The sequence below is a fragment of the Zalophus californianus genome, chromosome 13 (assembly GCF_009762305.2).
Source record: "Zalophus californianus isolate mZalCal1 chromosome 13, mZalCal1.pri.v2, whole genome shotgun sequence".
Lineage (NCBI taxonomy): Eukaryota > Metazoa > Chordata > Mammalia > Carnivora > Otariidae > Zalophus > Zalophus californianus.
Genome location: NC_045607.1, coordinates 6,995,156 through 7,022,937, shown reverse-complemented (window position 1 = coordinate 7,022,937; position 27,782 = coordinate 6,995,156). Strand labels below are relative to the sequence as shown.

Sequence of the window (27,782 nt, the reverse complement as noted above, 5' to 3'; positions counted from 1 at the left end):
TTGGAAAGGACTAATCCTGGATTAACTAGGGATGGACCCAGGGTATTGAGCTAGGTCAGAGGCAAGGGCTCCATCCAGGCACGGAAGTGATGGGGGGGTGGTAATTCAGGCTGGTGTGTGTGCTTGGGGGAGGAGAGGCTGGGGGCTGGGATTGGGTTTCCTCTGGGTAGGCAAGGGTTAAGTCCCCCTGGGCCTCCCAGGCTCCAGCTGCTCTGCACCCCCACCTTACTAGGAACTTCGGAACTGGAACTTGACCTTCATACTCTAATTTGTATTTTCTCCTCTCTGGCCTCCAGCAGCGCAGCACCCAGAGTCTCATCCCCATGGCCTGCCTGAGCCCCTCCCAGCTCCAGAAGGTAGGGTCATGTGGGGTGGGGGTCCGAGAGATCAGGGAAGAGTTGGGGGTGCCTCCGCGCCTCTAGTAGACCCTGGGAATCTCAACCTGACCCCCTGCCGTTTTTCAGAAGAGGAAACTGAAACCCAGAGTGGTCGGTGTCCAACCACGACCCCTAACTTCTGCACAGACGGCCGGGGGCCGTCAGGGCCACAGGTCCGGGGTGAGGTGGGAAGGTCCGCGGGACTGAAACCAGAATAAAGAGTAAAGATCAGGGGCGCCTGGGTGGCTCAGTCGGTTGAGCGTCTGCCTTTGGCTCCGCTCGTGATTTCGGGGTCCTGGAATGGAGCCCGCACCGGGCTCCCTGCTCAGCAGGGAGTCCGCTTCTCCCTCTGCCTCTTGCCTGCCCGCCCTGCTCCGGATCCGGCGCACTCGCGCTCTCTTTTATTTATTTCTCAGATAAATAAATAAAATCTAAAACAAAAACAAAACAAAACAAAAAGTAAAGATCAGCCAGTTCAGGCCCAGGAGTGGGCCCTGAGGGCAAAGAGGGCAGGATGCGGAGGGGGGAGGGACGCGGGGGTGGGTGGGGGAGGAGCCAGGGCCCGGGGCGGGGCGGGGCCAACGCGCGAGGGATTGCTCCCGCCCCGCGAGCGCGGCCGGGTCCCACCTGCGGTCAAACACGAAAGGCTAACGCTTGGGAATGGAGAGTGACACACACTTAAAAAACGCGACCCTTGTGGGCGCCTGGGTGGCTCAGTTGGTTAAGCGACTGCCTTCGGCTCAGGTCGTGGTCCAGGGGTCCTGGGATCGAGTCCCGCATCCGGCTTCCCCCCCACCCCACCCCCCGCCCCGCTCTGCGGGGAGCCTGCTTCTCCCTCTGCCTCTGCCTGCCATTCCTCCCCCTGCTTGTGCGCGCTCTCTCTCTCTGTCAAATAAATAAATAAAATCTTAAAAAACAACACCGCGACCCTTGTTTGTTCCTGATGACTAGAAGAAAATGCTGAAAAATACAGAAAAATCTCAAAGAAGGAAATGGAAAACCACCCGTAATTTCCCACCCTGAGACTTAGTATTTTGGTAGACAGCCCGAGAATCTTTAAAAGTCGATCACAACAGCTACTTCTTATGAGTGTTTGCCCACCGTTTTATAAAGGAGGAAGTACTGTTTCTCCGACTTGGGGGTCTGAGGGTGGAAAAGGGAAGGGGGTCGCCCAAGATCTTGCACTGACTAAAACACGAATCTGTGTTCAGCTTTTTTTTTTCCCCCATCTCACAGTATATCAGGCACATATGTCCATGTCAGTAAATATTTTTCTACCACATGATTTTTATCAGCTGTGTTGTGCTCCAGATAGATCAAACATACTTTGTTGAATGACTGACTCTCCTTGTGCTGAGCATTTACATTGTTTCCGATTTATTGCTCTCTTTCAACCAACCTCAGTGAATACCCCCATTAGTACATCTTTGCTCCCTTTTTTGCTGAGCCCCCAACTTTTTACCTCAACAAGTTCTTGCCTCAGTGTGTCTGCTGGGTCACGGGTACACACAGTTTGCTGTGGGTGACCCAGTTCCCGAGGAGGAAATGTTCAGCTCGATACTGATGTGAGGATTAAGTATCTTTTTTTAAAAGATTTTATTTATTTATTTGACAGAGAGAGACACAGCGAGAGAGGGAGCACAAGCAGGGGGAGTGGGAGAGGGAGAAGCAGGCTTCCCGCCGAGCAGGGAGCCCCATGTGTGGCTCGATCCCAGGACCCTGGGATCATGACCTGAGCCGAAGGCAGATGCTTAACGACTGAGCCACCCAGGCGCCCCTAAGTATCTTTTTTTAAATAAAGATTTTATTTATTTATTAGAGAGAGTGAAAGTGAGCATAAGCAGGGGGAGGGGCAGAGGGGAGAGGGAGAAGCAGACTCCCCGCTGAGCAAGGAGCCTGACGCGGGGCTCCATCCCAGGAGCCACCCAGGTGCCCCGAGGATTAAGTATCCGTCACACAGAGCTGTCCAGAGACCAAAGGGACCACGGTGGGTGAGCATGAATGTCCCAACTTCCCAGGTGTGGAAGACAGAACTGGGCACTGGGCATCCATAGGGGAGTGAGGGAAGGAATGGGGAGGGTCAGTAATTGGGAAACAGATACTTCACAGTGGGTTCAAGAGGTGACTTCCAGGGCGCCTGGGTGGCTCAGTTGGTTAAGCGCCTGCCTTCGGCTCAGGTCATGATCCTGGAGTCCCGGGATCGAGTCCCGCATCGGGCTCCCTGCTCAGCAGGGAGTCTGCTTCTCCCTCTGACCCTCCCCCCTCTCATGTGCGCGCTCTCTCTCTCTCTCTCTCAAATAAATAAATAAAATCTTTAAAAAGAAAAAAAAGAGGGGCGCCTGGGTGGCTCAGATGGTTAAGCGTCTGCCTTGAGCTCAGGTCATGGTCCCAGGGTCCTGGGATCCAGCCCCGCATCGGGCTCTCTGCTCGGTGGGAGGCCTGCTTCTCCCTCTCCCACTCCCCCTGCTTGTGTTCCCTCTCTCACTGTGTCTCGCTCTGTCAAATAAATAAATAAAATCTTAAAAAAAAAAGATTTTATTTATTCACGCGCGCGCAAGAGAGAGCACGAGCAGGGTGAGGGGCAGAGGGAGAGGGACAAGCAGACTCCCCGCTGAGCAGGGAACCTGATGTGGGACTGGATCCCAGGACCTGGAGATCATGACCTGAGCCAAAGGCAGCCACTTAACCGACAGAGCCACCCAGATGCCCCAGCTGGTCCCCTTTAAATGCCCCTTTAAATGCCAAATGTCAGAGCTGCTACCCTGAGACTCCTCTGTCCCCCATCTGGTTTACATTAGACACCTCTGCCTTTAGCTGTTGAATCTGCCCCCCCCCTCCTTGCATGCAGCAGTTTGTGACAGCACATCTCTCTGCATGCTGGTTTGTTTGATGTCAGCCTCTGTTGCTAGACTGTAAGCTCCAGGACGGCAGGCTTCCTCATTACTGTAGCTCCAGCTCCTAAAACCATGCTGGTACACAGTAGATGCTCAATGAATTTAGTTGAATAAATGAATGAGGTTGTATTCCCATGTGACCCAAGCCCGCTGGAGGGGAAGGATGGGGGGGCACCTCCCCTTCCACCTCCCTTCATTCAGGCAACCAATATTGGCTGCTCCTCACTGGGTTCCAGACACTGTGGCTGGGGTGGGGGGTGCGTGTGGGGGAGACAGAGCAATGAACAGGACACTTGGTCCTGCCCTCACACAGCTTTGGGTTTCAGGGAGGAGTCAGGTCAGTCCTCATAAAGAGCGTGTGAAAGGGGGAAGCCTGAGTTTTCTTCTTGCCTTCAGTTTCAGGAGGATGGATTCCTGGTGCTGGAAGGATTTTTATCTGCAGATGAATGTGCCGCCATGCAACAGAGGATTGGCGAGCTAGTGGCTGACATGGATGTCCCTGTCCACTACCGCATAGAATTTTCCACCCAGGAAGATGAGCAGCTGAGAACCAAAGTAAGTGCCTGGGGCAGGTGAGAATGGGATCTGGTCTTTGATGGGGGGGGGGGGGGCTCAGTCCCCAGCCAGAGCAGCAGCCTGGAAGGGAGGGCCCTGAGGCCCATGGGCTCGTTCTGATACCACATCAGGCCCTGAGCCCTCCCTGTGCCAGGCTAAGTGCCTTATCTGCGTATTTCCCTCTCTCCTCACTATGGACTTTTTTTTTTTTTAAAGATTTTATTCATTTATTTGACAGAGAGAGAGAGGGAGAGAGTGAGAGCAGGAACACAAGCAGGGGGAGTGGGAGAGGGAGAAGCAGGCTTCCCGCGGAGCAGGGAGCCCGATTGTGGGGCTCGATCCCAGGACCTGGGATCATGACTTGAGCCGAAGGCAGATGCTTAACGACCCAGGTGCCACCCACGTGCCCCCCACTATGGATTTATAAGGTTGATGTTATTACCCCCATTTGACAGCTGGGGAAAATGAGGCCTGGCTCACTTGCCCCACACCCTGTGGTTAGTAATTGGTAGAATGAGGATTTGAACCCAGATCGGCTGTTCACACAGGCTCTGCTGTACTTCCTTAGTGGTTCTCCTGCCACAAGGGCCTCTTTTGTGGCCAGCAACCCAGAATGAGCCAAGTGATTCTGATGGGCCCCGCCCTGTGTCAGCCTTATCCCCCAGTGAGGCTAGAAACACAGCTTCTCCACCCCCACCCCTCATGACTTAATAGGACTCAATACAGTTTGACATGAGGTAAGTTGAGACTCGGGGTTCTCCCACACAGTTCATGTAACCCTTCAGGAGCCTGTCTGTGGGGGCGCCTGGGTGGCTCAGGCGATGAAGCGTCTGCCTTCAGCTCAGGTCATGATCCCAGGCATCGGGCTCTCTGCTCAGCGGGGAGTCTGCTTCTTCCTCTCCCTCTGTGATCTCTCTCGCTTTTGCTCCCTCCTAAATAAATAAATACAATCTTTAAAAAAAAGAAAGAAAAAGAAAGAAAGAAAGAAAGAAAGAAAGAAAGAAAGAAAGAAAGAAAGAAAGAAAGAAAGAAAGGAAAAGAAAAAAAGAAAGCAAAGGAAAGGAAAGGAAAGAAAAAGAAAAGAAAAAAAAAAAAAGGAGCCTGTTTGTGGCGTGGCCCCTGAGCCAAAGCTGTGGTCCCTGCCTGTTAATATGGCTCCTTCATGCTGAGAAGCTCCTGCCATCTGGTGGGCATAAAGGGAATTACAATGGCCTTAAGACTGGGAACCCGGAGAGCGCAGCTGAGGCACTTCCGGAGGACTAAGGGTTACAGAATAATTTCCTCCAAATAGTGGGTTTCATTTGCCCTCACTCCCGCCTTCTAGGTGGGGACAGCAGAGAAGGGGTTCCAGTGCCTAGATACAGGTCACTCAAGGCCCCAAAGAGTGAGGGGGCCAATCTTGTGCCCTCTGAAGATGCCTTCTGAGAATGTTCCAGAGACCAGTGAAGGGTTGGGTGGAGGATGGGAGAATAAAGTGTCTGTATCTTGGTTTATAATGCTTGCAAAGAGCTCAGCACAGTGCCTGGTACTCGGTAAACCCTCAATATTCACCACTGACATTAAGACTTTGAAATGGGCATTAAAAGGAAAAAGATCAGGGGCACCTGGGTGGCTCAGTTAAGCCTAACCCTCGAGGTCCTGATCTCAGGGTCCTGGGATTGGGCCCTGTGTCAGGCTCCCTGCTCAGGAGGGAGTGGGCTTCTCCCTCTCTCTCTGCTCCTCCCCCCACCCATGTGCGCACATGCACGAGTGTGTGCTCTCTTTCAAATAATTAAATACAATCTTAAAAAAAAAAAAAGGGAAAAAGATCACTGGGTGCCCATCCACTTCCAGCTTACTTTGAGTTATTTTCCGACTCTGTAAGTTGTATACAACTGATAATAACAGGGGAGCCTGGCTGGCTCAGTCAGTAGAGCGTGTGACACTCAGATGTTGGAGTCGTGAGTTCGAGCCCCATGTTGGGTGTACAGATCACTTAAAAATAAAAAAAAAAAACTGATAATAATGTCCACAGAAGTGGGTATGAAGTGGGTCCCGCAGAATGCAATTATCCTCTGTAGATCGATCCGTGTCCCATCCATCTGCAAATTCATTTCAGCATTCTTGGAATTCTTTGAACATTTTACTGGTTCCCTGGTGAATGAATTAAGGAGTCAAGTAGAATCTTTGACATGTTTAGCTTCATTATCTTTAATTATTATTATTATTTTCTAAGTAGGCTCCACGCCCAGCACGGAGCCCAACGTTGGGCTTGAACTCAAACCCTGAGATCAAGACCTGAGTCGAGACGGATGCCAAAAGTCGGACGCTTAACGACCGAGCCATCCAGGCACCCCTAGCTTCATTATCTTTAATATTATTATTATCAGTTATGCTTCCCTGACTTGTTTCCCTCACCCTGATCCTGATACAGAACACCTATGAACATTGGAAAACAAACGTATAGTTTTCGGTGGGAAGCGCGGTGAAAGGGCCCGGCAGGTCACCACAGAGCCCGAGGCACACGGGAGAGTAGGTGTGCACGCGTGAGGGAGGCAGGGGGCTGTGCCACCTGGAGAACTTGGGGGGTCGGCACCCTCAGCTCCACTCATGTGACCACACAGGAAGGTAGGGAGATCTACATGATGGTAGCCAAGGGCAACTAAAACCACAGGGAAAACACTGGGCATCTTCCTGAAGCGTTATTTTCATATGACGCTAAGAAATGTAAACCATGGGGGCGCCTGGGTGGTGCTGTCAGTTAAGCCTTCGACTCTTGGTTTCGGCTCAGGTTGTGATCTCAGGGTTGTGAGATCGAGCCCCATGTTGGGCTCTGCGCCCAGCAGGGTGTCTGCTTGAGATCCTCTCTCCCTCTCCCTCTGCCTTTCCTCCCCCAGCGCACGCCTCTCTCTCTCTAAAATAAATAAATCTTTTTAAAAAAAGAAATGTAAAACATGGTATTAAAATTAACAAGGAAAGGTTATTGAGAAAACAGAAAAAGATGAGTAATAGGTTATATTCATCAAGCATTTAGCCGTGCCCTGGCTGTTTTTTGTTTAGCAACAGCAGGAATGATGATGGTAAAAGCAGATATTCATGCGGCACTTTCCACATTCCAAGGACTGTTCTGGTGCTTTCTGTATATACCAATTCAAAATCTCTACAATGCCCTATGAGATACCTTTAATCACATCCCTACTTTATGAGGCAACTAAGCCCAGAGAGGTTCAGTACTGTGGTTGTGGTCACACAGCAACCCACTGGCAGAGCTGGGATTTGAACCTGAGTATTCTAGCTCTATGGGCTGTGTTCTCAACTACCGTAAGATTCAGCCTCTACCCGAAGCCTCCACCAATCCAGAGGCGGTCCGTTCTATTACTATTTCCCTTTACAGATAAGGAAACAGGCGTTGAGCAGTAAAACAAGTGACCAAGGCTACCTGGGAACCATACCTGTTTGATTACGGTGCCTAGGTTCAGAATCACACCGTACCGAGCATAAGAATTATGTGACTTATTAAGAGGTTTCCAGGAAATTTTATGCTTGTGGCTTCCTATTGCACTTCCAGGCACTTGGGGTTCCTGTTCACTGAGGTCTGTGCCTCAGTGGATGAGTTTGAGAAGGGCCAGGGGGGTCTGTAGCCCTGTGGGGTTGGGAAGCATAAGCATCCCCTTCCCCCTTGGCCGGGCCCAGCTCTGACCCTGTGATGCTCTCTCAGTCACTCTGACATCCCCTCTCCACAGGGCCAGGGCAACAAAGACTATTTCTTGAGCAGTGGCGACAAGATTCGGTTCTTCTTCGAGAAAGGCGTTTTCGACAAGAAAGGTTCGGAGCTGGGGCCCCCGGGGTGTGGGAAGGGCTGGACTGGGGTGTCTCCCCCCACAGCTGGGGGGCCCCCAAGGCCAGTTGCCCAGGGGAGGGTGGGCTCCAGCTCATTTGCCTTTACCTGTTCCTTGTGCTACAGGAAATTTCCTGGTCCCTCCAGAGAAGTCCGTCAATAAAATTGGCCACGGTAAGCAGGTGCCTGGGGGAAAGGAAACAGGGAAACTGAGGCCTGAAGAGCCTTGGGGCCTAACCCAAGGACCACCGTAAGTTAGTGGCCCAGCAAAAGGCATTTCTGGCTTCAGTTCCCCTTCTGGGCCTGCTCCTCTGGCCTTATGATGCTAATCCTAGACACTACCACCACAGCACTGGGAAGAGGGGCCGCCTGAGCCGCCCACGCAGATGGACGTGTGTAGACCCTCTGCTGCCTGACCTGGTGATGATCCAGGCCTCAGGCATGGGGGGTGCCTCCTGGTTCCCACTGCTTCCTGGAGCCTCCTTCAGGAGCACTTAACATGTTAGCATCGCCCCTATTCTGAGACCCCAACATGAAGCTAGGGTGCCCTCTTTCTTTCCCCAGGATCATACGTTATAATTTATTTTGCAGACCACTTATTTTTTTTTAAGATTTTATTTATTTATTTAGAGAGAGAAAGAGAGAGTGTGTGAGCAGGGGGAGGGGGAGAGGGAGAAAGAGAATCTCAAGCAGAATCCCCACTGAGCCTGGAGTCCGATGCAGGGGCTTGGTCCCATGACCCCGAGATCATGACCTGAGTCAAAATCAAGAGTCGGACGGACCCTCAGCTGACTGAGCCACCCAGGCGCCCCTACTCATTTTTAAACTTGAAGTTATATCATGGTAGCTTTGTGAAAAGAATTGTGGTAAAATACATATAATATAAAATTTGCCGTCATAACCATTTTGAAATACACAATTCAGTGGCAATAAGTATATCCAATACTCACTTTTTTAAAAAAAGATTTTATTTATTTATTTGAGAGATAGAGCACGAGCGGGGGGCGGGGAGGGGCAGAGAGAGAGGAAGAACCAGACTCCCCACTGGGCAGGGAGCCCGACGCGGGGCTCAATCCCAGGACCCCAGGATCATGACGTGAACCCAAGGCAGACGCTTCACCGACTGAACCAGCCAGGTACCCCCCCATCCCTCACTTTTTGTAATGACAACAATAATAATAATGAGATGATCAGGTATTCGGTGCCAGGCCCTGGCCTGAGGCTGCACATGTGTTAGCCCTTCGAGTCTTGGGGCAGCCTGAGAGGCAGGGCTGATCTCTGGTTCTGCGGTACAGAGGAGAAACAGGCTTATAGGAGAGAAATGGTCACCTGAATCAGCACAGAGCAAGTGGCAGGACCGAGATTACTACCAAGTTAGGGGCCCCTTTGAGTCAGGTCTGGAGTGAGGTTTCCAGATGGCTGCAAGGTCGAGAATAAGGTTGTGGGCCCATCTCTTGGTTATAAACCAGCAGAAAGCTCAATGCATACAAATAGGTGAGAAGCCATAGCAAGGCCTGTGTCTGGGCACCCAGGGCCAGGCACGGAGGGACGTGTGAGGGCGGGGGGGCTGGCTGGTCAGCCTGCCTCTGTCCTGCAGCTCTGCATGCCTATGACCCTGTCTTCAGGAGTGTCACATACTCCCCCAAGGTGCAGGTGAGCAGGGGTGTGGGTGAGGGTGGGGGGGGCCTAGATGTGAGTGAGGGCAGGCTAGAAGTTTGACCTCTGTCCCCTTTCAGGCTTTGGCCAAAAGTCTGGGCTTCCAGATGCCCGTGGTCGTGCAGAGCATGTACATCTTTAAGGTGAGCTCCCCTGTCCTCCCCAGGCCTCAGTTTACCCTCTGTAATATGGGCAAAGTCCTCATACCAAGCCCCTCCTTATGATGGACCAAAAGCTGCTTCCCTGAGGAATTACTAAGTTGCACGGAGAACATGCAAAATCCGTCTCCTCTGGGTAAGGCGCCTGGCATTTAATTGGTGCTCAGTTTGCTCAGTTAAAATTTGGTGGCAGGAGGGAAGGAGACCCCCAGGACTCCCTTCTTCCTTCTTTTGCCATTGAAATGCTCTGCTCCCAGCTTCAAGGCCCAGCTCAGTGCCACCTCTTCCAAGAAGCCTTCCAGTTTTCCCCTGGGAAGAGAGGGACCCGTGTCTGATCATGGGGCTGAGAGGCTTAGCCTCAGGCCTGGGCCCAAGTCACTCTTGCCGCCCCTCACTTCTGCCTTTGCTCTCGGTAGGCATGCGTGTTGTGCTCAGACTTGGAGCACCCTTGTGGGCAGGGCGCTTTCTCTCTTTGCAGCCCTCCTGGGCCTGGCACATGGTGGGTACTCCATAGCTGAGTGCCGATGTGGAATCCTCAGAGGATAACCTGTGGCCGGGTTAGAGCACCCCACAAGACTCAGTGCGGCCCCTGCTCCAACCCACTTTCCCCTGGCCTCACCTGGCCCTTCTTCTCTCTTGCAGCAACCTCACTTTGGTGGCGAAGGTGAGCTGAGAACAGGCTGTGGGGGCCAGCAAAGGCCACGGTAGGAGATCTGGGGCTTTGGTGCTTGTTAGGTCTGTGGAGGGAGGGATGGCGCTTGCTGAGGTGTCCGTGGGCAAGAGGGAGAAGCTAACTTTTGTTCCCTTCTGGATGCACAGATACCCTTTACAGCCTCCCTCGTGGGCAATTACCTACTTCTGCTTAAATACCTCCCGTGACAGGGGGCTCATCCCCTCACAGCCAGCCCTTTCCTTCCGTGCACGAGCCCAAGTCGGCCTCCTTGTGACCGCCCGCTCCTCCCCACCATTCAGCCCGAGGACAGTCTCCTGAAGGGATGAGCAGCCCCTCCCTGAGTTCAGCACGCCCACCTCCTTCAGTCGGTCCTCCTCCAAATTCTTTGGAGCACCCACCATTAGGACACCTTCCTCTGGACACTGTCTGGATTGCTCAAGTCCCTCTTCAAGTTTGGGGCTTGGAAAACACACAGTTCCCCGGGAAGGAAGGAAGGGAGACTAGCATCCGCAGTCTGAAGTCCTTTGTTCAGTGGTCCTCTGTCCTGGCTGAGCCCCAGCACTGGGTGGAAGGGGTTAAGATGTGGATGGGGGCCAGTCGCACGCCCTCTCCTTTTGTACTCAACTCCCCAGTCTTACGCCGCCCAGTGGACCCTCTGGTGGCTGTTTGGTAAAGGATGGTGGCTTTAGTTGCCTGGCTAGAATCAAACCACATCAGCCACTTTTTAGCAAGTATAGCGTTGGGCCCAGTACTAAGCACTTTTCACACACTGTGTCGTGGGGTCCTTCAGCAACCCTATGAGGTAGGTGACTGCCGAGGCCACTTCATGGTTTAGGAAACGGAAGTTTTGAGAGGTGAACTCTCGTGCCCTGAGTCTCCAGGCCAGGAAGTCGTGGGTTTCCAGCTGACTCGGGAAGGCTCAGAGAGCACCAGGGAGTGGGGAACAAGGCCAAGGTGAGGTGGGCCAGGTTCCTCATGCCCAGGGTTGGGGTGGCTTGCTGCAGTCACCCCTCACCAGGACTCCACCTTCCTGCACACGGAGCCCCTGGGCCGGCTGCTGGGCATATGGATAGCAGTGGAGGATGCCACTCTGGAGAATGGCTGCCTCTGGTTCATCCCAGGCTCCCATACTGGTAAGGACACCTGTCTCGCCCTGCCCACGCATATCCCCCCCCGCCTCCCCCCCCCCCGGCAGAGAGGCCCGGATAAAAGAGAGGCTAAAGGCTCCACCTTGGCCTGCAGGTGGGGTGTCCAGAAGGCTGGTCCGGACCCCTGCTGGCTCAAAGCCTGACATCAGCTTCCTTGGGTCAGAGCCTGTCCGGGATGCCAGCCTCTTTGTGCCCACCCCAGTGCGGAGAGGTAGGTGGGAATGCAGAGGGCAGGGAGGCAGGCTCTGAGGCTGTGCCTGTGGGTCTGTGCTTGCTCCGACCCCCCAGCTCCCCTGCGGCCCGTGAAGTCACAGAATGGGAGGTCAGACTGGACGGGCACTGGGAAGTCTGAAGGCCGCGCCATTAACCGGAAGGCCTCCTGGATCAGGCTAGAATCCAGACTCTGCTGTCTCTTTGGGCAAATGACTGAACCTCCCTGAGCCTCAGTCTTTCCAAACGTAAAGTGGGGAGGTCAGTGAGATAGATGATGCATACAAGATGGGGCACACAGCAGATGCTGAACGAATGCTGGCCATTCCTTTTAGAACAGGGCAACCTGATGTCCAGCCTGGCTTTTTTTAAGATTTTATTTATTTGAGAGAGAGAGAGCATGAGCCGGGGAGGGAGGCAGGGACAAAGGGAGAGGGAGAGGGAGAAGGAACATGGGGCTCGATCCCAGGACCCTGGGATCATGACCCGAGCTGAAGATAGACGTTTAACCACTGAGCCATCCAGGCGCCACCCGGCCGAGCTTTTGATAGCGAGGTCCCAGCTACTTGGCACAGTACAGACACTTCGGCCTGGTTCTGCAAACACCACAGAAGGGGATGCCCTTGCCAAGGCTTGCCAAGGGCACAGGTCACAGCAGAGGGAACTTGGTCCCAGGGAACCTCCGGCCAATAGCATAGCCTCTGACCCTGGAGGATGAACAGGCCACAGAACCACTCAAGGGAGGAGGGGCCTCTGGCCCTCCCTGCCAAGTGTTCTCCTGATCCGGTGCATTCCTGCCAGGGGACCTCGTCCTAATCCATGGAGAAGTGGTACACAAGAGTGAGCAGAACCTCTCTGACCACTCACGCCATGCCTACACTTTCCATCTCATGGAGAGCTTGGGCACCGTCTGGAGCCCGGAGAACTGGTAGGTGGCAGGGGGTGGGTGTGCGCGTGTGGGTGTGTGTGTGCGCCCGTGCCCTGGACAAGCGCACCCTGGACAAGCTCCTGAAGAGGTCCTGGAGGCAGGGAACAGTGACACTGGTGCCTCAAAGTCATCTCGCTCTCTCTCTGCAGGCTCCAGCCAACAGCTGAGCTGCCCTTTCCCCCACTGTACACCTGAGTGCCCTCTCTGGGCTGGGCCTGGCCCATCCGGGTGAAGCCGTGGGCCTCATGCACCAGCGTCTCACCTGGCTGCCCAGCTGCAAAGGGGAATTCGAATCTCTCCTCCCTGCGCTTTCTCCCTGCCGGGGTCTGTGCCCCTCAGCCCTGCAGACAGGCAGGCGGGAGGTGGCAGGTGGGCAGCAGGAGCCCCGGATGGATGGCTTTCCGGAGACCTCTATCTCTCTGCCTCTCCCCTGCCCCACCTCAACCTCCCCCTGAAGGCAGCCTCTCACCATGAAAGCATTCTGGGTACTTCTCTGCTGGCTTCCCACTGTTCTCTCAGATGCAACTCGGATTATGATGATGCAAGACATGCAATAAAAGCGACTTCTGAATGCAGCTTTTCGACCCTTCTTTCCCAAACTGCTTTGCTTTCAAGATGAGAGCCCTGCTGAAAATCTTCCCAGGTGTCCCAGCCCTGCCAGGTGAGGTCTGCACGATTTTAATAACACCGCGGGTGTTTGCTGTGCCAAGAGTTTTAAGTGTTTTGTCTGTGTCCTCACACCTCCCAGCAAGGTGCTCTTATCATCTGGGTTTAACAGACAGGAGAAGCTGACACGTGGTGTGGGAAGTTTCAGTGACCTGCTCCAGTCACAGGGCTGTTCAGTTTAGTGACTCAGCCTGTACTTCTAACCTTTGTGCTCCCCAGTACTCCTTGCTTGGGGAGGGGAGAAGACCAGGGCTGGGAATACAGTTCCAGATTCTGGTCCTGGCTTTGTGACCGACTTGTTTTCTGGTCACAGGCTGGGCCCAGTTTGCCACCTGTACAATCAAGGGGCCAGAGTAGGCCTCCATGGTCCCTCTCTGTGGGCATGCTTGGCGGGCACCCAGACCTTCTGCAGGGGCAATGTGGTAGACATTCAAGATCTGCACAGCCAGGATTTGGCCCAAAGGTTGCAAACGGGCTATGGATGTGTTTTGTCTGGGCCTCAGGGTTTTTTGGAAAAAAAAAAAAAAAAATTTTTTTAAAACTGGGAGGTTTCACATAATAATGCACGTTTCTAAGCTTCCTTGAATGAGCAGGTCAGCAACTGTGGGCCTACGGCTGAGCGCAGTGATGCCTGGCTGGAACAGCCTCCTTGGAGGCACCTCAGCTCCTCACTTCCCACTTCCCCTGTCCTCCACCGCATTACCTGCCTGGCCTCAGCAGCCTTAAGAATTTGTTTTTTTTTTAAGATTTTATTTATTTATTTGAGAGAGCGAGAATGAGAGAGAGAGAGAGAGAGAGCGCACATGAGAGGGGGGAGGGTCAGAAGGAGAAACAGACCCCCCGCTGAGCAGCAGGAAGCCCGATGCGGGACTCGATCCCGGGACTCCAGGATCATGACCTGAGCCGAAGGCAGTCGCTCAACCAACTGAGCCACCCAGGCGCCCAGCCTTAAGAATTTGTGACCTTAATTTTCAGTCCCAACTCTGTGGATAAGCCGAGGCCTGGAGGACAGAGCCCTTCCCCAAAGGCCACCCAGGGAGTCAGCGAGGCAAAGCACTTCCTTGGCATTTTGCTGCCTCTTTTAGCAAGTAGAAAGCTGCCAGAGGGAAGGGAAGGGTTTGTTAAGTCTTCTCTGAACCCAAAAGGAATGTCTTAATACTTTCCTCTGAGGGACAGGGCTTGGTAGAGATCCCTAGCCTGAAGAGCTTGCTAGAACTCTGCTCCTGGCTTCTGGCCTCGGTGGGCCAAAGTTCTCAGGTCTTCCAGCTAGGCCTGTCCCTGCTGGGTTGGGTGAGAAGGGGAGAACCTTGTCCAGCCTCAGGCAACTCCCACTGATGGGATAGGTTCCATGCACTCGGCAAATGTCCACTGGGTTCCCGCTACAATGTGGGGCTCTGCTGGCACTGGGGGATACGGTGGGGAATGGGGCAGCCCTGGACTCTGCCCTGCAGAGAGCAAGGATACAGCATAGGCTCCACAGGAGAACCATTCTGAACTCTCGGTGAACCCCGCCAGCCCCTGGTCTCTAATTTCTTACCAAGAGAAGAAACACAGGTTTGGACATGACTGGAGTGTGAGAGGGTCTCAGGAGGGACCCCCTGCTAAGGACCCTGTGTCATCCAGCTTGACCTTCATCAGCACTGCTCAGCCAGGCAGCAGAGGCCTTGAGGCAGGAGTGGAGTTGGCTGAAACAGGAAATCGGCCCAGGCCTGATACTCTTCTTCGTCCAGCCCTTCCACGCATGCAACAGACGATTTCACCTTTCCCCTTCAGCCCAAAGGGGAGAAAGCACATGCGCTTGGCTCTTTTCCTCTTGGGTTCTCCTCCAAATGTAGCCAGGGGAGTAAGGTCATGCTGGTCTCCAAGCACAACCCATAAAACCTCTTGGCTTGCCTGGCTTTTTGCTGACACGAGGGCTGGCCTTGGCTTAATAATGACACTTACCCTTACTATTTGTTCATTATGCATGGGCTGTGGGCTGGACCCTTCACACACCTCACCTCCCTGGATCCTCACCTGTGAGGTGCAGGCTCTTACTATTCCCATCTTGCAGACAGGAGAACTGAGGCCCAGAGTGGTTAAGCAACTTGCACGGTTAAATAGTGCTGCCAAGGACTCTGACCAGGTTAGTTTGACTCCAGAACCTGAGGTGGTGACCATTACACTCTACTGCCTCCAGGGCCCAATTGGGACCCACCCCCGGGGATCACAAGATGAAGTGGGGTGGGGGGGGGGTTTACACCACACTCAAGTTCTTTGTGTTGCTGTGTTCTCTTTAAGCCTTTTTTTCTTTTTAAATATCAGCAAAATTAAAACCAGGAGTGCTTTGATTTTTATTTTGAATCTGAATCAACTGAAAAATCAAATCTGCTTCTCACCCCTTGGCTCTTCATGCCCAAGTGGCTGGCGGCTGTGGGGACCATTCATCCTCCCCATGTCCCTGTTTCCTCCAACACTGCTGCGCAGCAGCTAGGCCATCAGCAATATCAGGAGGTAGAGAGGCAACAGGAGATTGTCTATCTGCGTAGTGTATGCTTCTAGGAGGGACACGATGCTGATAGAGCCCAAAATCCAAGCATAACTGTAGTTTAGGTCCACTCCACTGTCAAAGATTAAGATCAGAGCTACAGAAATGATCTGGGCAAATATAGAGGTCATGGTCCCCTCAAAAGTCTTTTTGGTTCCAGGCCAGTGGATTTCCCCCATGGTGCTGCCAAAGATGGAGGCCACAGTGTCGCCCACACCCACAGCCAGGACCCCTGCATAGGGGACTAGGGCCCTTGCTCCCGCCAAGCTGCCCTTCTGTGTGCAGGGTCTGGGGACCAGCCAGATGGGAAGAGACATGCCCAGGAGCAGGTAGATGTGTGTCAGGATGAGTGGTCCACTGTCTCGTTCATCTAGGAAAAGGGACAGGAGGCTCCTCAGAGTGTGGCCGAGGGGCTTGATGCGGAAATAGCGCACGTACTCCAGAAAGATGAAGACTGCCAGACATATGGTGGCAGCTACATAGAGCAATGTCCGGTCAAAGATGATGCCCGGGATGTAGGTGGCCACCACAATGAAGTGGAAATACTTCCGGGCAATGGTGGGGGCCTGGTGCTTCTTGGACTCAGAAGATGACCGCTTGGCATTCTGGTACAGCACCACCAGGCAGGCTAAGGTGGCCAGCAGAGACCAGTAGACTAGGAGGTAGATGCGGGTCTCTGTCTGGAAGAGGAATTGAAGAAGCCAGAGCAGGGGGTTCTTGCGGATGAGCCGGTGCAGCCAGGGCAGGACCACACCAAGGCCCAGCACACAGGTCATGAGGTGGAAGAAGATGGAGGAAGCCCAGGTACCTGAGTCCATGAAGACAAAGAGGGTGCTGAAGAAGATGCCCATAAGCACCATCCCGACCACCACCACAAGCAGGAAGAAATCCACTGGGTCTCCCTGGCTTTCCACCACAGTCAGAGAGCGCTTGATGAGCTGGTTAAGCATGAAGCTGATGCCACCCAATACAAGCAGTGCCTCCCCAGGGGTAAAGCAGCGGGGCAGCAGGTACAGCAGGATCATGTTGAGGTAGACGAAGATCAGCAGGACCTCCAGGACCTCGATCACCTCGCCCACACTCAGTGAGTGCTTCATGATGTAAATGATGACACCTCCAGCCAAGCCTGAGATGACACAAGTGTTGGTGGGCACTGGGCGACTGATGCCCAGCGCCAATACTGAAGAGAAGAGGGCCACTGCCATGCCAGTGGCTGCCACCACAATTCCAAAGCGCTCGAAGTATGGGTTCCCCACTGACTGGCAGCGCTCCTTCATGACCAGTCCGAGCAAAGGCATGACCACTGAGGCGGGCAGCAGGCCACTGTTTGCGGACATGCGGAACTGGAAGACGGCGCTTCCCTGCTGTAGCAGCCGGTCCCACTTGTACTGGACGTAGAAGGCCTGCACTGCGAGGGCCACGGCGCACCACGAGTATCGGTCCCACACGGCTGCGTGGATGCTTAGCACGACTGCGAACACTACTGCCGCCTCCGCCAGCACCGACCCGCTCAGCGGAGCCCCGTTCCCCGAGGCCGGGGGAGCGTGCTCTCGGGTCATGTCTCTAGACCTGGGGCCCCGGGGAAACCGGGGTGACTAGCTACGCCTCGGCCTCTGGGTCCCTCAAGCCCCGCCAAGACGACAGCGGCAGTTTCACACAGCCAGCACCTTCTCTTTCCGTTCTCCAGCTGCGAGGAGGGAAGCTCCACTGTAGGCAAGCCACTTTCTGAGGCTTGGGGACTGGCGCCCAGCGATCCTCCACCGCCTCGCACCTAGGACGGAGACGTTGCCACTCGGCCCCTCGCTTCACAGCCCCGGCTGCTCTCGCCGCGGGTTCCTCACCTCTCCGGCCGTCTCCATCTTGGCCCCGCCCCGCCGTCACGTGACGAAAAAGCACCATCCACGGCCGGTCCGGAGGCGGACGGTCACGTGGGTGCGGCGTCTGGGGGCGGGGCTGGGGCGCGCGCGCGCGAAGATGGCGGCGGCCGCCGGCGGGCCGTGTGTGAGGTGCGGAGCGGGCCGAGTCAGCGGGGGTGGCTGTGAGGCGCGGGGTCGAAGTGAAGCGGAAGCCGGGCGGGACTTGCGGGCGAGATGTGGCGGCGGTGGCGGGGCGAAGCCTGGCCAGGTGGACGGGTGTCGAGACGGGAGGCGGTTACCTCCAAACGGTCCCCGCGCGCGGGGATCTCAGGCGACTTCTCCAAGACGGGGCTGGTGCCTCACCCCTTCCCTCAGCGCCGGCCTCCCATCTCGTCACCTAGTCTCTTTCCCTTCCTCCCTCCCCACGGGCGCGTTCCTCGGCGGCCCCCACCCCCACCCCCGCGCTTCCTGGTCGGGCGTGACGCTCCCTCGAGGCGCGACGGGGCGCTTCGCGGTCGCCCGGGGGAGCCCCCACCTCGGTCCCCGCTGCAGCCCGGGTGCCCTGCCCCGCGACGTTCCCAGGTTCCCCCATGTGCTCGTTAGGAGGTCTGTTCCGTGTGTCGCCGAGCCACCTCCCTGCAGTTGCTGCCCTCTTTCTCCGCGCAGCCTTTCATTCATCCAGCTATTCATTTTCTCATGCATTGGTTCCATCAGCCGACGTGCCCGAATCCTTTAGGAGAGCCCAGGCCCGGTTACTGGACTTTGGGGACGAGCAGATGAAATGTTAAAAAGAAAGAGACAGTTCTTACTTTATGTAAAGAGCGCTTACTAGCGCCAGACACTGGCGAAGCGCTTCCTATGCATTAGCTCATTGGATTCTCACAAGTCCGTGAGGCACCTTCTCTTTTACAGATGACTCACAAATCCAACTCAGAACCAGCTAGGTGGTAAAGTGAGGTTTCAAACCGAAGTCGGCCCGACTCCGAAGCTTTAACCAGATGACCACATCTCCGTCTTCCACCTTCCTGCTTGAAGTGTTTTCCGTTGTCCCTACCATCCTCGGTCCTAAAAGTCAACATCCCTGTCACTTACTGTGCCCGCACTGTTTGGCCACGTTTTTGTGTTACGCACTGCTGTATCCTCAGCACCCAGAGGAGCATATAATAGGCGCTCAGTAAATATTTATTACAAACATCGCCCATCTTTTCTGTTATCACTTACTTCACCTCTGGGCTCCAGTGAGATTTTCTTCTTTGGAATTTCCACTGGACTGCTTCTGAACTTTGCCGGGACGAGTTTACTTTTTCCTCCTTAGCTGTTTCATCTGGCATCATTGTGGTCAGGGTGCCCTCCTTTTCTTATGTTTATCTCATAGTCACTGTGGCGGTTGGGTAGGTTTAGCTCCTGCAGGTTAAGGCACTCTCTTCAATGAACAGGAACAAGGGAAGGGAAAGGGGCTGGTTTGCTTGAAATATGCTTTGACATCCCTGGGAACCTACCGAAATCACACCTGAAGATGGAAGAAATGACGCTGGGATTTCTAGGCACCGCTTTGCTCAGAGCATGTGTTAGAGTGGTCTTTCTTTTTGTACTGGAAAGCACGTTTTAACAGTTAGGATTATACTGAGCAGCAGCCTTCTGTTTGAAGTGCCTGGAGGTCTGGACTAAGAGAAAATTTAAAATTTATTCCTGGTGTCTGCTGGTTTGCAAGTGACCTCAGACAGTCCACTTTACCCTTGGAACCTGTTTCTCCAAATGAGTCCTTTTCACGGTAGTATTGAGGTGGCTCTGAAGCATGTAGGAGAGTCCTTGTTTATGTTGATAGGAGCTGGCACTAGTCAAAAATAGAATAATACACTTAATTAAATCACTCAGGGTTTTGGAAATGTCCCTCAGGGTTTGGCAGTCAGTTTGAATCTTGGCATTTTTAGGTATCACTTGAGTTCTTCAGCTAATGTGTTCGTAGAAGTTTGAGTGGTGTACGTGAACTAAAAAAAACAAAAACAAAACCAAAACCAACAACAGCAGTTCCAAAAGCTTGTTGTTAAGCTTAAATCTCAGTTCACACGAGAGGCTTGCACCTAATCTGTGGAGTCAGGGCATCCATGGACAGTGGCTGCTTTTATTTATTATCTCCCTGTGGATTATAACTGTGTTTCTCAAAAGAACTATTTCAGAGTAGGTTGGCTGTGTCGCAGCTTTCTACCAAAAGGACTCCATCGTAGAGGCTCTCCTTCCTAACCTCCTAGTAGCTTTCCTCCAAAGGTTTCCAACCACCTGGATCTCTCTAGGGAAGATAATTTCCAGTTTCCGTTGAGTCCAGCTCTTTTAGGAATGGAGTTCCATGTTGTCTGCCAGAACATTGGGCTGAAAGACAATAAATTTTTAAAACTTTACCTTTGAGGCAAGGTATTTAGTTTCTGTGCTGTGGTTTCTCCTCCAAATACCTAGTTCAGACTTATTTATTGTGCAAATAAATGAGACATACTGTAGTACATATTTTGTTTCTTGAAAATATATATAGAAGATGTTTCCCTGAGGCTTTGGATTGGGCATCACAGTTCCGGCCATGGTTGTTGTGTCTAGAGGATCACCTGCTAAACCTTCAGGTTCCGATTTGAGGTGAAGTCTTCCATCAGTCCCTGGATCAGTTGCCAGCGATCTCTCTCTTCTCTATTTTCTTTCTTTCTTTTTTTTTTTTTTTAAAGATTTTATTTATTTATTTGAGAGACAGAGAATGAGACATAGAGAGCACGAGAGGGAAGAGGGTCAGAGGGAGAAGCAGACTCCCCGCTGAGCAGGGAGCCCGACGTGGGACTCGATCCCGGGACTCCAGGATCATGGCCTGAGCCGAAGGCAGTCGCTTCACCAGCTGAGCCACCCAGGCGCCCCTCTCTTCTCTATTTTCTGTCTAACGTGGTTATATTTCTTTGTAGTGTCTAATTCTTAGGATCATGCTTTTATTACTTTCTGTTTTCTCGCTGATTATGTAATGTGTGCTTAACGTCCTCGGTCATTCCCAACACTAAATGAGTATCGGGAGGGTCTTAGGCTTGTGTGTATCCCCTTTATTCCTAGACCAGAAAACGTGTGGGAATCGAAGCGCCAGTGACACTTGTTTCCGAAAGGATTTCCTTCCTGATCAGTTACCATTTTCTCCTTTTTTTTTTTTAAGATTTTATTTATTTATTTGACACAGAGAGAGAGAGACAGGACATGGTTTTGTCAATAAAAAATTTATTTTTTTGCCAATAAAAATTTTAATTTCTAAACACTTTTTTTTTTTTTTTGAGTAGTAAGTATAAAAGTTACTGCTTTACTATAGGACAAGTGATCTCCAATATAGTTTAGGAGCAGAGTCTTTCTCTTCCCCCTCCCTCTGCCCAAAAAAGGCTAATATATCAAACATAAAACATAGAGAGGGCCTGTACTGACCAGGTCTTTTACCTGCTCCTCTGAAACAAATTATACTCTGGAGCAGTGGTGATTTCGGAATTAACTTGTGTAGTCATTTTAAAATGTAGATTTCCAGGGTGCCTTGGTGGCTCAGTAGGTTAAGCGTCTGTCTTCGGCTCGGGTCACGATCTCCAGGGTCCTGGGATGGAGCCCTGCCTTGGGCTCCCCGCCGAGTGGGGAGTCTGCTGCCCCCTCTCCCTCTGCCCTTCCCCCTGTGCTCAGGCTCTCTCTCTCAGATAAATAAAAATCTTAAAAAAATAAATAAAATGCAGATTTCCCATGCCTAACCTTTGAGAAACAGTAGCTCTAGGTTGTGACCAGGATTCCATGGTGTTGCTGTGTTGTTCCTGGCTGATTTTGCTGTATGTGATCTGAAGATAACATATTTGAGAAACACTCTTTTAGGATATTTATTTAAAAAAAAAAAAAAAAAGCATGGGGCACCTGACTGGCTGTCGGTAGAGCGTGCGACTCTTGGGTCCACGTTGGGTATAGAGATTACTTAACAAGATCTTTAACAACAACAAAAAAACCCCCAAAATCTTTAGATTTTGGTGTCATCAACACCCACAGCTTGAATTTGACAGAACAAGGAATTCTGGGCCCCGGCAGCAGGTCCTTGAGTGTGGGCTGGGGTCTTCGTGGTTTCTTCTGGGAATCACTGCTACCTAGCTAACAAGAGACCTAAGTTCTGAAAGCAAATGTGGATAAATTAAAGCTAAGTGATGTCCAGGCTTTTTGAAATTGGAAGATGGATGATCAGAGTGATTTGATTTATTTGCTCAGGCATACAAATGCCTTCAATTAATGATAAATTTCTTTGCATTAATTTTGGTATACTGTTAGCCCCATTATTAGCTATGTGTTATATAGTAGGAATCTAATACATTCTGTGCAAATCATAAGCTATCCTTGGTAAAGTTCAAGTATATCCCATTTTAAATAAAGCCCTTAATTTTTTGTTAATTCAGACTAATTGAACAAGAAAGATAATTCTCTTTACAAAAGGCAGTCTTACTTTAAAATTTTACTATAAATTTCTTTAAATGGTGAGCTTGCCTTTGTTTTTAATTACTTAGGGCTTGGTTTACTCAGACCTTTTAATATACATTGTCAATAAAGAGTCCTATTTGTTTCATTAACTAGGTCTAATCTCCTGATTTTTTTTTTTTTTTTTTTTTTTTGAGAGAGAGAGAATGAGAGATAGCACGAGAGGGAAGAGGGTCAGAGGGAGAAGCAGATTCCCTGCTGAGCAGGGAGCCCGATGCGGGACTCGATCCCGGGACTCCAGGATCATGACCTGAGCCGAAGGCAGTCGCTTAACCAACTGAGCCACCCAGGCGCCCCTAATCTCCTGATTTTTGAACAGTGAATGCTGTTTTGTCATCAGAAAAATGATTAGCGATCCTACAGAGCCATTGTGGGAGCTGGTGTCTGTTGATGCAGCAGGACTCAAGTATTTTCTTAAAAGCATTAACCCTGAGAAAAGAGATTTATTTTATTTTTATTTTTTTAAAGATTTTATTTATTTATTTGACAGAGAGACAGTGAGAGAGGGAACACAAGCAGGGGGAGTGGGAGAGGGAGAAGCAGGCTTCCCGCCGAGCAGAGAGCCCGATGTGGGGCTCGATCCCAGGACCCTGGGATCATGACCTGAGCCGAAGGCAGACGCTTAATGACTGAGCCACCCAGGCGCCCCTAGAAAAGAGATTTATAATTTTTTTTAAAGATTTTATTTATTTATTTAATTGACAGAGAGAGAGAGAGACAGCGAGAGAGGGAACACAAGCAGGGGGAGGGTCAGAGGGAGAAGCAGGTTCCCCGCCGAGCAGGGAGCCCGATGCGGGGCTCAATCCCAGGACCCTGAGATCATGACCTGAGCTGAAGGCAGTCGCTTAACCAACTGAGCCACCCAGGCGCCCCAAGAGATTTATAATTTTAAGTGTGTTTAAACCTCTTTTGATGGGAAAAATCTTGACTTTTTTTTTTTGATAAAGATTTTATTTTAAGTAATCTACACCCAGTGTGGGCCTTGAACTAGCAACCCTGAGATCAAGAGTTGTACGCTCCATCCATTGAGCCAGCCAGATGCCCCCTGAAAGAAAAGTTTTAAGTAGAGCTAGTGCTTGGTGTTAGTTTTCATGGGAGAAACATTTTTCAATTTGTCCTCATAGTTAGGAGAGCTTGTGTCCTTTTTGTTAGATGTTTAGTATATATTCTTAGATCTTTTCATCTTCTCTGCAGGCAGGCTTTCTAGGCAGTTTTAATTTTTTTTTTTTTTTTTTTTTTAATGAGACGGGGAGAGAGAGTGAGTAGGGGGCAGAGGGAGAGGGAGAAAATCTCAAGCTGACTCCATGCTGAGCTTAGAGCCCGACTCAGGGCTTGATCCCACAGCCCTGAGATCCTGACCTGAGCTAAAATCAAGAGTCAGACGCTTAACTGACTGAGCCACCCAGGCACCTCTTGGGAGAATTTCTTTTCTTTTCTTTTTTTTTTTTTTTTAAGATTTTATTTATTTATTTGAGAGAGAGAATGAGAGATAGAAAGCACGAGAGGGAAGAGGGTCAGAGGGAGAAGCAGACTCCCTGCTGAGCAGGAAGCCCGATGTGGGACTCGATCCCAGGACTCCAGGATCATGACCTGAGCCGAAGGCAGTCGCTTAACCAACTGAGCCACCCAGGCGCCCCTCTTGGGAGAATTTCTTAATGGTTACATTTTGAAATTTATTTTATTTTTTTATTTTTATTTTTTTAAAGATTTTATTTATTTATTTGACAGAGAGAGAGAGAGCACAAGTAGGCAGAGAGGCAGGCAGAGGGAGAGGGAGAAGCAGGCTCCCCACCAAGCAAGTATCCCGATGCGGGGCTCGATCCCAGGACCCTGGGACCATGACCTGAGCCGAAGGCAGCTGCCCAACCAACTGAGCCACGCAGGCGCCCCTACATTTTGAAATTTAGTTCTAGACTTTAAAAAACCCCATAACGTGTTTCCTGAAGTTCCAAAGGCATGGATGAGGGAAGGAACTTGGGTAAACACATGGTGGAGAGTATATTTGAAGAGCTCACGGGGGACAGGGACTAAAATGTGTTTTTATGTGTCTTGCACGACATGTGGCACCTAGTGGCAATTAATAAATGAACGAATAGAGTACCATTCATAATGACCATTAGACTTTACTTGATTGAGAAAGTGAATCATATCATGCATTTAGAAAATTTTCTGGAGACACCTGGCTGGCTCAGTCAGTAGAGCGTTTGACTCTTGATCTTACGGTCATGAGGTTGAGCCCCACATTGGGTATAGAGATTACTTAAATAAATAAATAAATCTTAAAAAAAATTCTGGAGATGATGAGGGGGCTTGAAATGTGCATAGTCCTTTTCTAGATTCTCCTTTTTGGTCACTACATTTTAATGAAAAGGAAGGAGATAGAAATACTACACTGAGGCGTCTTCTTAGCATAGAAGATGTAAGATAATTCATTAATTATTGTATTACATTCTGAAATATACATTTCTTCATATTTTAATACTTCTGATGTTGCAATACATTTTATTATTGATGGCTGGTAGAACATAAATAATCATGTATCCTGCAATTAACAGCATCTTAAATGCATTAAAATATGGAGGCCATCCTCATTTTTAACACAGCATCTGCTTGGTTTAGGTTATATGTCAATTTCTTAATTTTTATTTTGAACATTGGGTGCCTGGGTGGCTCAGTTGGTTGGGCGGCTGCCTTCGGCTCGGGTCATGATCCTGGAGTCCCTGGGTCGAGTCCCGCATCGGGCTCCCTGCTCGGTGGGGAGCCTGCTTCTCCCTCTCCCTCTGCCTGCCTCTCTGCCTACTTGTGCTCTCTCTCTATCTCTGTCAAATAAATAAATAAAATCTTTAAAAAAAAAAAATTTTTATTTTGAACATCAAACTTCTAAGAACAATGTAATGGGATTAATGTCCAGAATTTTAACAAATTATTTTGTACATTGAGTTTCCTGGTTTCAGAGAATAGACAAGATACTGTGAGACAGCTTAGTCGCATTTGTATAATCTGAAAGTGCAAAATTACCCCTGCTTTCCGTCATTTTTCAGGAGCAGCAGGGAACTGTGGACAATTCTGCTCGGAAGGTCAGCTCTGAGAGAACTGGTAAGTGGGTGGTGTTCTTGAGTGGATTTTATAGTTTTTATGTAGCTTGTGTTACAATAAACCCCCAAAACTGCCTTGTCTTTGAAGGAGGAAGTAAACGCATTTTTTAATTCCTAAAACTTTATAAACATTATGCATTCCCTGCTTTTCTCTGCTGAAACGTGGTGTGTCTTCTAGCCCAGCTACTGGTTTCCAAACCTCTGCCTCTCTTTGTTCTTTGGTGATTCCTTATCCGAAAAGATACCAGTGCTGCTCAACTGGCTGCTCAGGGTTGGGGGACAAGTACCATTTTGCTGCCTTAGGCTAAGGAAAATTCTCAGTCCTTTTCTCTGTCTCCTACTTTACTTGCCTTTTCTTCTTTTTCCATGTTGCTAGCTCCATAGGTCACAGAGGCTTTGGTTTCTAGGACATTTCCAAGTATAGTAAAGGACAGTTCTTCATGTTGATCCTTGAGTGTTCTGACTCTGTGAGGGTAAAGCATTAAGATGACGTTCAATTATTACTATTGTTATTATGGTAATTAACATAGTGAGTATTATACCTTTTTTAGAGCCTTTTTTTTTTTAAGTAGGCTCCACGTCCAATGTGGGGCCTGAACTCATGACCATGGGATCAAGAATCACATGCTCTACCATCTGAGCTAGCCAGGAGCCCCTAGAGCCTTAACATTTTTGATATGCTTTCATCTGATAATTCTACTTCTAGGAATGTATCTTACAAGAAAGAAATCCTGAAAGTTTTGTGCATACAGCTCTTAACGATAGTGTTATTTATGTTAATAAGGAATCACAGCTTAAGTATATCTAACATTAGAGGCATGGTAAATAAATTATTATCTAGCTACTTGATAAAATATGCAACCACTAGAAGGGATGTTTATCAAGATTTTCATAATAAGGTTAAGGGATGCCTGGGTGGCTCAGTAGGTTCTGCCTTTGGCTCGGGTCATGATCCCAGGGTCCTGGGATCGAGTCCCACATCAGGCTCCTTGCTTGGCGGGGAGCCTGCTTCTCCCTCTGCCTGCTGCTCCCCCTGCTTGTGCTCTCTGTCTCTCTCACAAATAAATAAATAAAATATTGGGCACCTGGGTGTCTCAGTCGGTTAAGTGTCTGCCTTCAGCTCAGGTCATGATCCCAGGGTCCTGGGATTGAGCCCTGCGTCGGGCTCCCTGCTCAGCAGGAAGGCTGCTTCTCCCTCTCCCACTCCCCCTGCTTGTGTTCCCTCTCTTGCTGTGTCTCTCTCTGTCAAATAAATAAGATCTTTAAATAAAACACAAATACAGATAAATAAAATCTTTTTTTTTTTAAGAGAGAGGGAACACAAGCAGGGGGAGTGGGAGAGGGAGAAGCAGCCTTCCTGCTGAGCAGGGAGCCCGACGCAGGGCTCAATCCCAGGACCCTGGGATCATGACCTGAGCTGAAGGCAGACACTTAACCGACTGAGACACCCAGGCGCCCCACAAATAAATAAAATCTTAAAAAAATAAAAAGGTTAAATCATTGTTAGAATGTTAAGCAAGGAAAAGGAGGCTACAGAATTCTTTCTCTTTATTTGAAAGATTTTATTTATAGAGAGCACAAGCAGGAGGAAGGGCAGAAGAAGAGGGAGAAGCAGACTCCCCGCTGAGCAGGGAGTCCGATATGGGGCCCGATCCCAGGACCCCAAGATCATGACCTGAGCCAAAGTTAGTTGCTCAGCGCACTGAGCCACCCAGGTGCCCCCAAAATTCTCTTTTCAAAATGATTTCAACTGCGGGGAAAAACATTAAAGACTCAGGATTATGTAAACCCTTACATAATTTCTTTGTTCTTTTCTAGAATCAGATTGAGGCAGAACTGAATAAACATTGGCAGCGGCTCTTAGAGGGGCTGTCCTACTATAAACCACCCAGGTATGGCTATTCCATGTGTCTGCTTAGAGTAATTCCCCTGAGGAAGCTGGGGTAGCAAAACCGTCTTTGTGTATGATTTTATGGTACTGCTGGATTAGGGAGATTACAGAGAATACAATTTGGTTACCAGTGGAAGAGAGTTGGGCACATTTTTTCTGTCTGTTGAGAGAATGGGAAATTCCTTTTTAGAAATACAGTGTTATTGAATCCAGTTATCTAACCCTAGTGTCTGGGGTTGAGGAATCATTAACTCTTCTTCAATTAATAGTTCTAATGTTTATTTCGGTCCTCCGTGTTTGTGTGAGGTGCTGCCGGCACCAGTTGCTGGGGTAGGGCAGTGAGCAGTGATAAGAGCAGCTGACCACTTACCGTGTTTAGTGTGTACCAGTTACTCTTCTGAGCTTGCATAGCAAGTTATGCAATCCTCAAAAAGCCTGCTAAGATAGATACTATTTTTATTCTGTGCTTGAATATATAGATTTTTTTACTGGGCAGTGGAAAACAACAATACCAACATATAAAGTAGTTTTAAAAAGAAGAGAAAACATCTTGTATGATTAGACTCTCTGATGTTAACTCCTAGTCCAGATTGCATTCTGTGGTGCATCGTAGTTGCCAAGCCACCCTCGTTTCCTTTCTACTTCTTGAATATCTGATTTTTTTACATCTTCACCTTCCATCTTCATTTCCTTAGGTTAATGAAGAACTTTTTTTTTTTGTTCGTTAACCCTTCCCCCATACCTGTTTTGAAGTAACTCCCAGACATCTGTTTTATCTGTAACTACCATGTATCTAAAATATATGGACATAAAAAAAGAAGATAA

At 50.3% G+C, this 27,782-nt stretch overlaps 3 protein-coding genes across 6 annotated transcripts in view; 2 read left to right on the top strand and 1 right to left on the bottom strand.

The window, feature by feature from the left end:
* The first annotated feature begins 224 nt into the window (after positions 1–224).
* On the top strand, positions 225–12,991 carry PHYHD1 (phytanoyl-CoA dioxygenase domain containing 1). Of its 2 annotated transcripts, XM_027614360.1 has the most exons (11): positions 226–356; positions 3,668–3,826; positions 7,549–7,630; positions 7,770–7,817; positions 9,241–9,296; positions 9,380–9,442; positions 10,100–10,121; positions 11,135–11,263; positions 11,373–11,489; positions 12,290–12,416; positions 12,566–12,991. In XM_027614360.1, the coding sequence occupies exons 1-11, from the start codon at positions 324–326 to the stop codon at positions 12,609–12,611; spliced, it is 882 nt and encodes a 293-aa protein (XP_027470161.1). In that variant the 5' UTR covers positions 226–323; the 3' UTR covers positions 12,612–12,991. The 2 variants fall into 2 exon arrangements, with proteins under 2 accessions (XP_027470162.1, XP_027470161.1); XM_027614361.1 differs by lacking the exon at positions 11,373–11,489 and having other exon boundaries at positions 225–356.
* Positions 12,992–15,402: 2,411 nt separating this feature from the next.
* Positions 15,403–17,480, bottom strand: DOLK (dolichol kinase). Its single transcript, XM_027615361.2, has one exon. The coding sequence runs from the start codon at positions 17,166–17,168 to the stop codon at positions 15,552–15,554; it is 1,617 nt and encodes a 538-aa protein (XP_027471162.1). The 5' UTR covers positions 17,169–17,480; the 3' UTR covers positions 15,403–15,551.
* An 80-nt stretch (positions 17,481–17,560) lies between these two features.
* The window catches only part of NUP188 (nucleoporin 188), a 47,199-nt gene continuing 36,977 nt past the window's right edge, over positions 17,561–27,782 (top strand). For 2 of the 3 annotated variants that reach the window (XM_027615359.2, XM_027615360.2), the window contains exons 1-3: positions 17,561–17,615; positions 25,013–25,067; positions 26,885–26,958. In XM_027615359.2, coding sequence (XP_027471160.1) covers positions 17,584–17,615; positions 25,013–25,067; positions 26,885–26,958 — 161 coding nt within the window. In that variant the 5' untranslated portion in view covers positions 17,561–17,583. The remainder of the gene's footprint in view (positions 17,616–25,012; positions 25,068–26,884; positions 26,959–27,782) is intronic. The other variant, XM_027615358.2, reaches the window with a different exon arrangement.

Coding starts and splice junctions, on each gene's coding strand:
- PHYHD1 (XM_027614360.1), top strand. CDS start 324: ATGGCCTGCCTGAGCCCCTCCCAGCTCCAGAAG. Junction 11,264..11,372: donor CATCCCAGGCTCCCATACTG/GTAAGGACACCT, acceptor CTTGGCCTGCAG/GTGGGGTGTCCAGAAGGCTG. Junction 12,417..12,565: donor GTCTGGAGCCCGGAGAACTG/GTAGGTGGCAGG, acceptor CTCTCTCTGCAG/GCTCCAGCCAACAGCTGAGC.
- DOLK (XM_027615361.2), bottom strand. CDS start 17,168: ATGACCCGAGAGCACGCTCCCCCGGCCTCGGGGAACGGGGCTCCGCTG.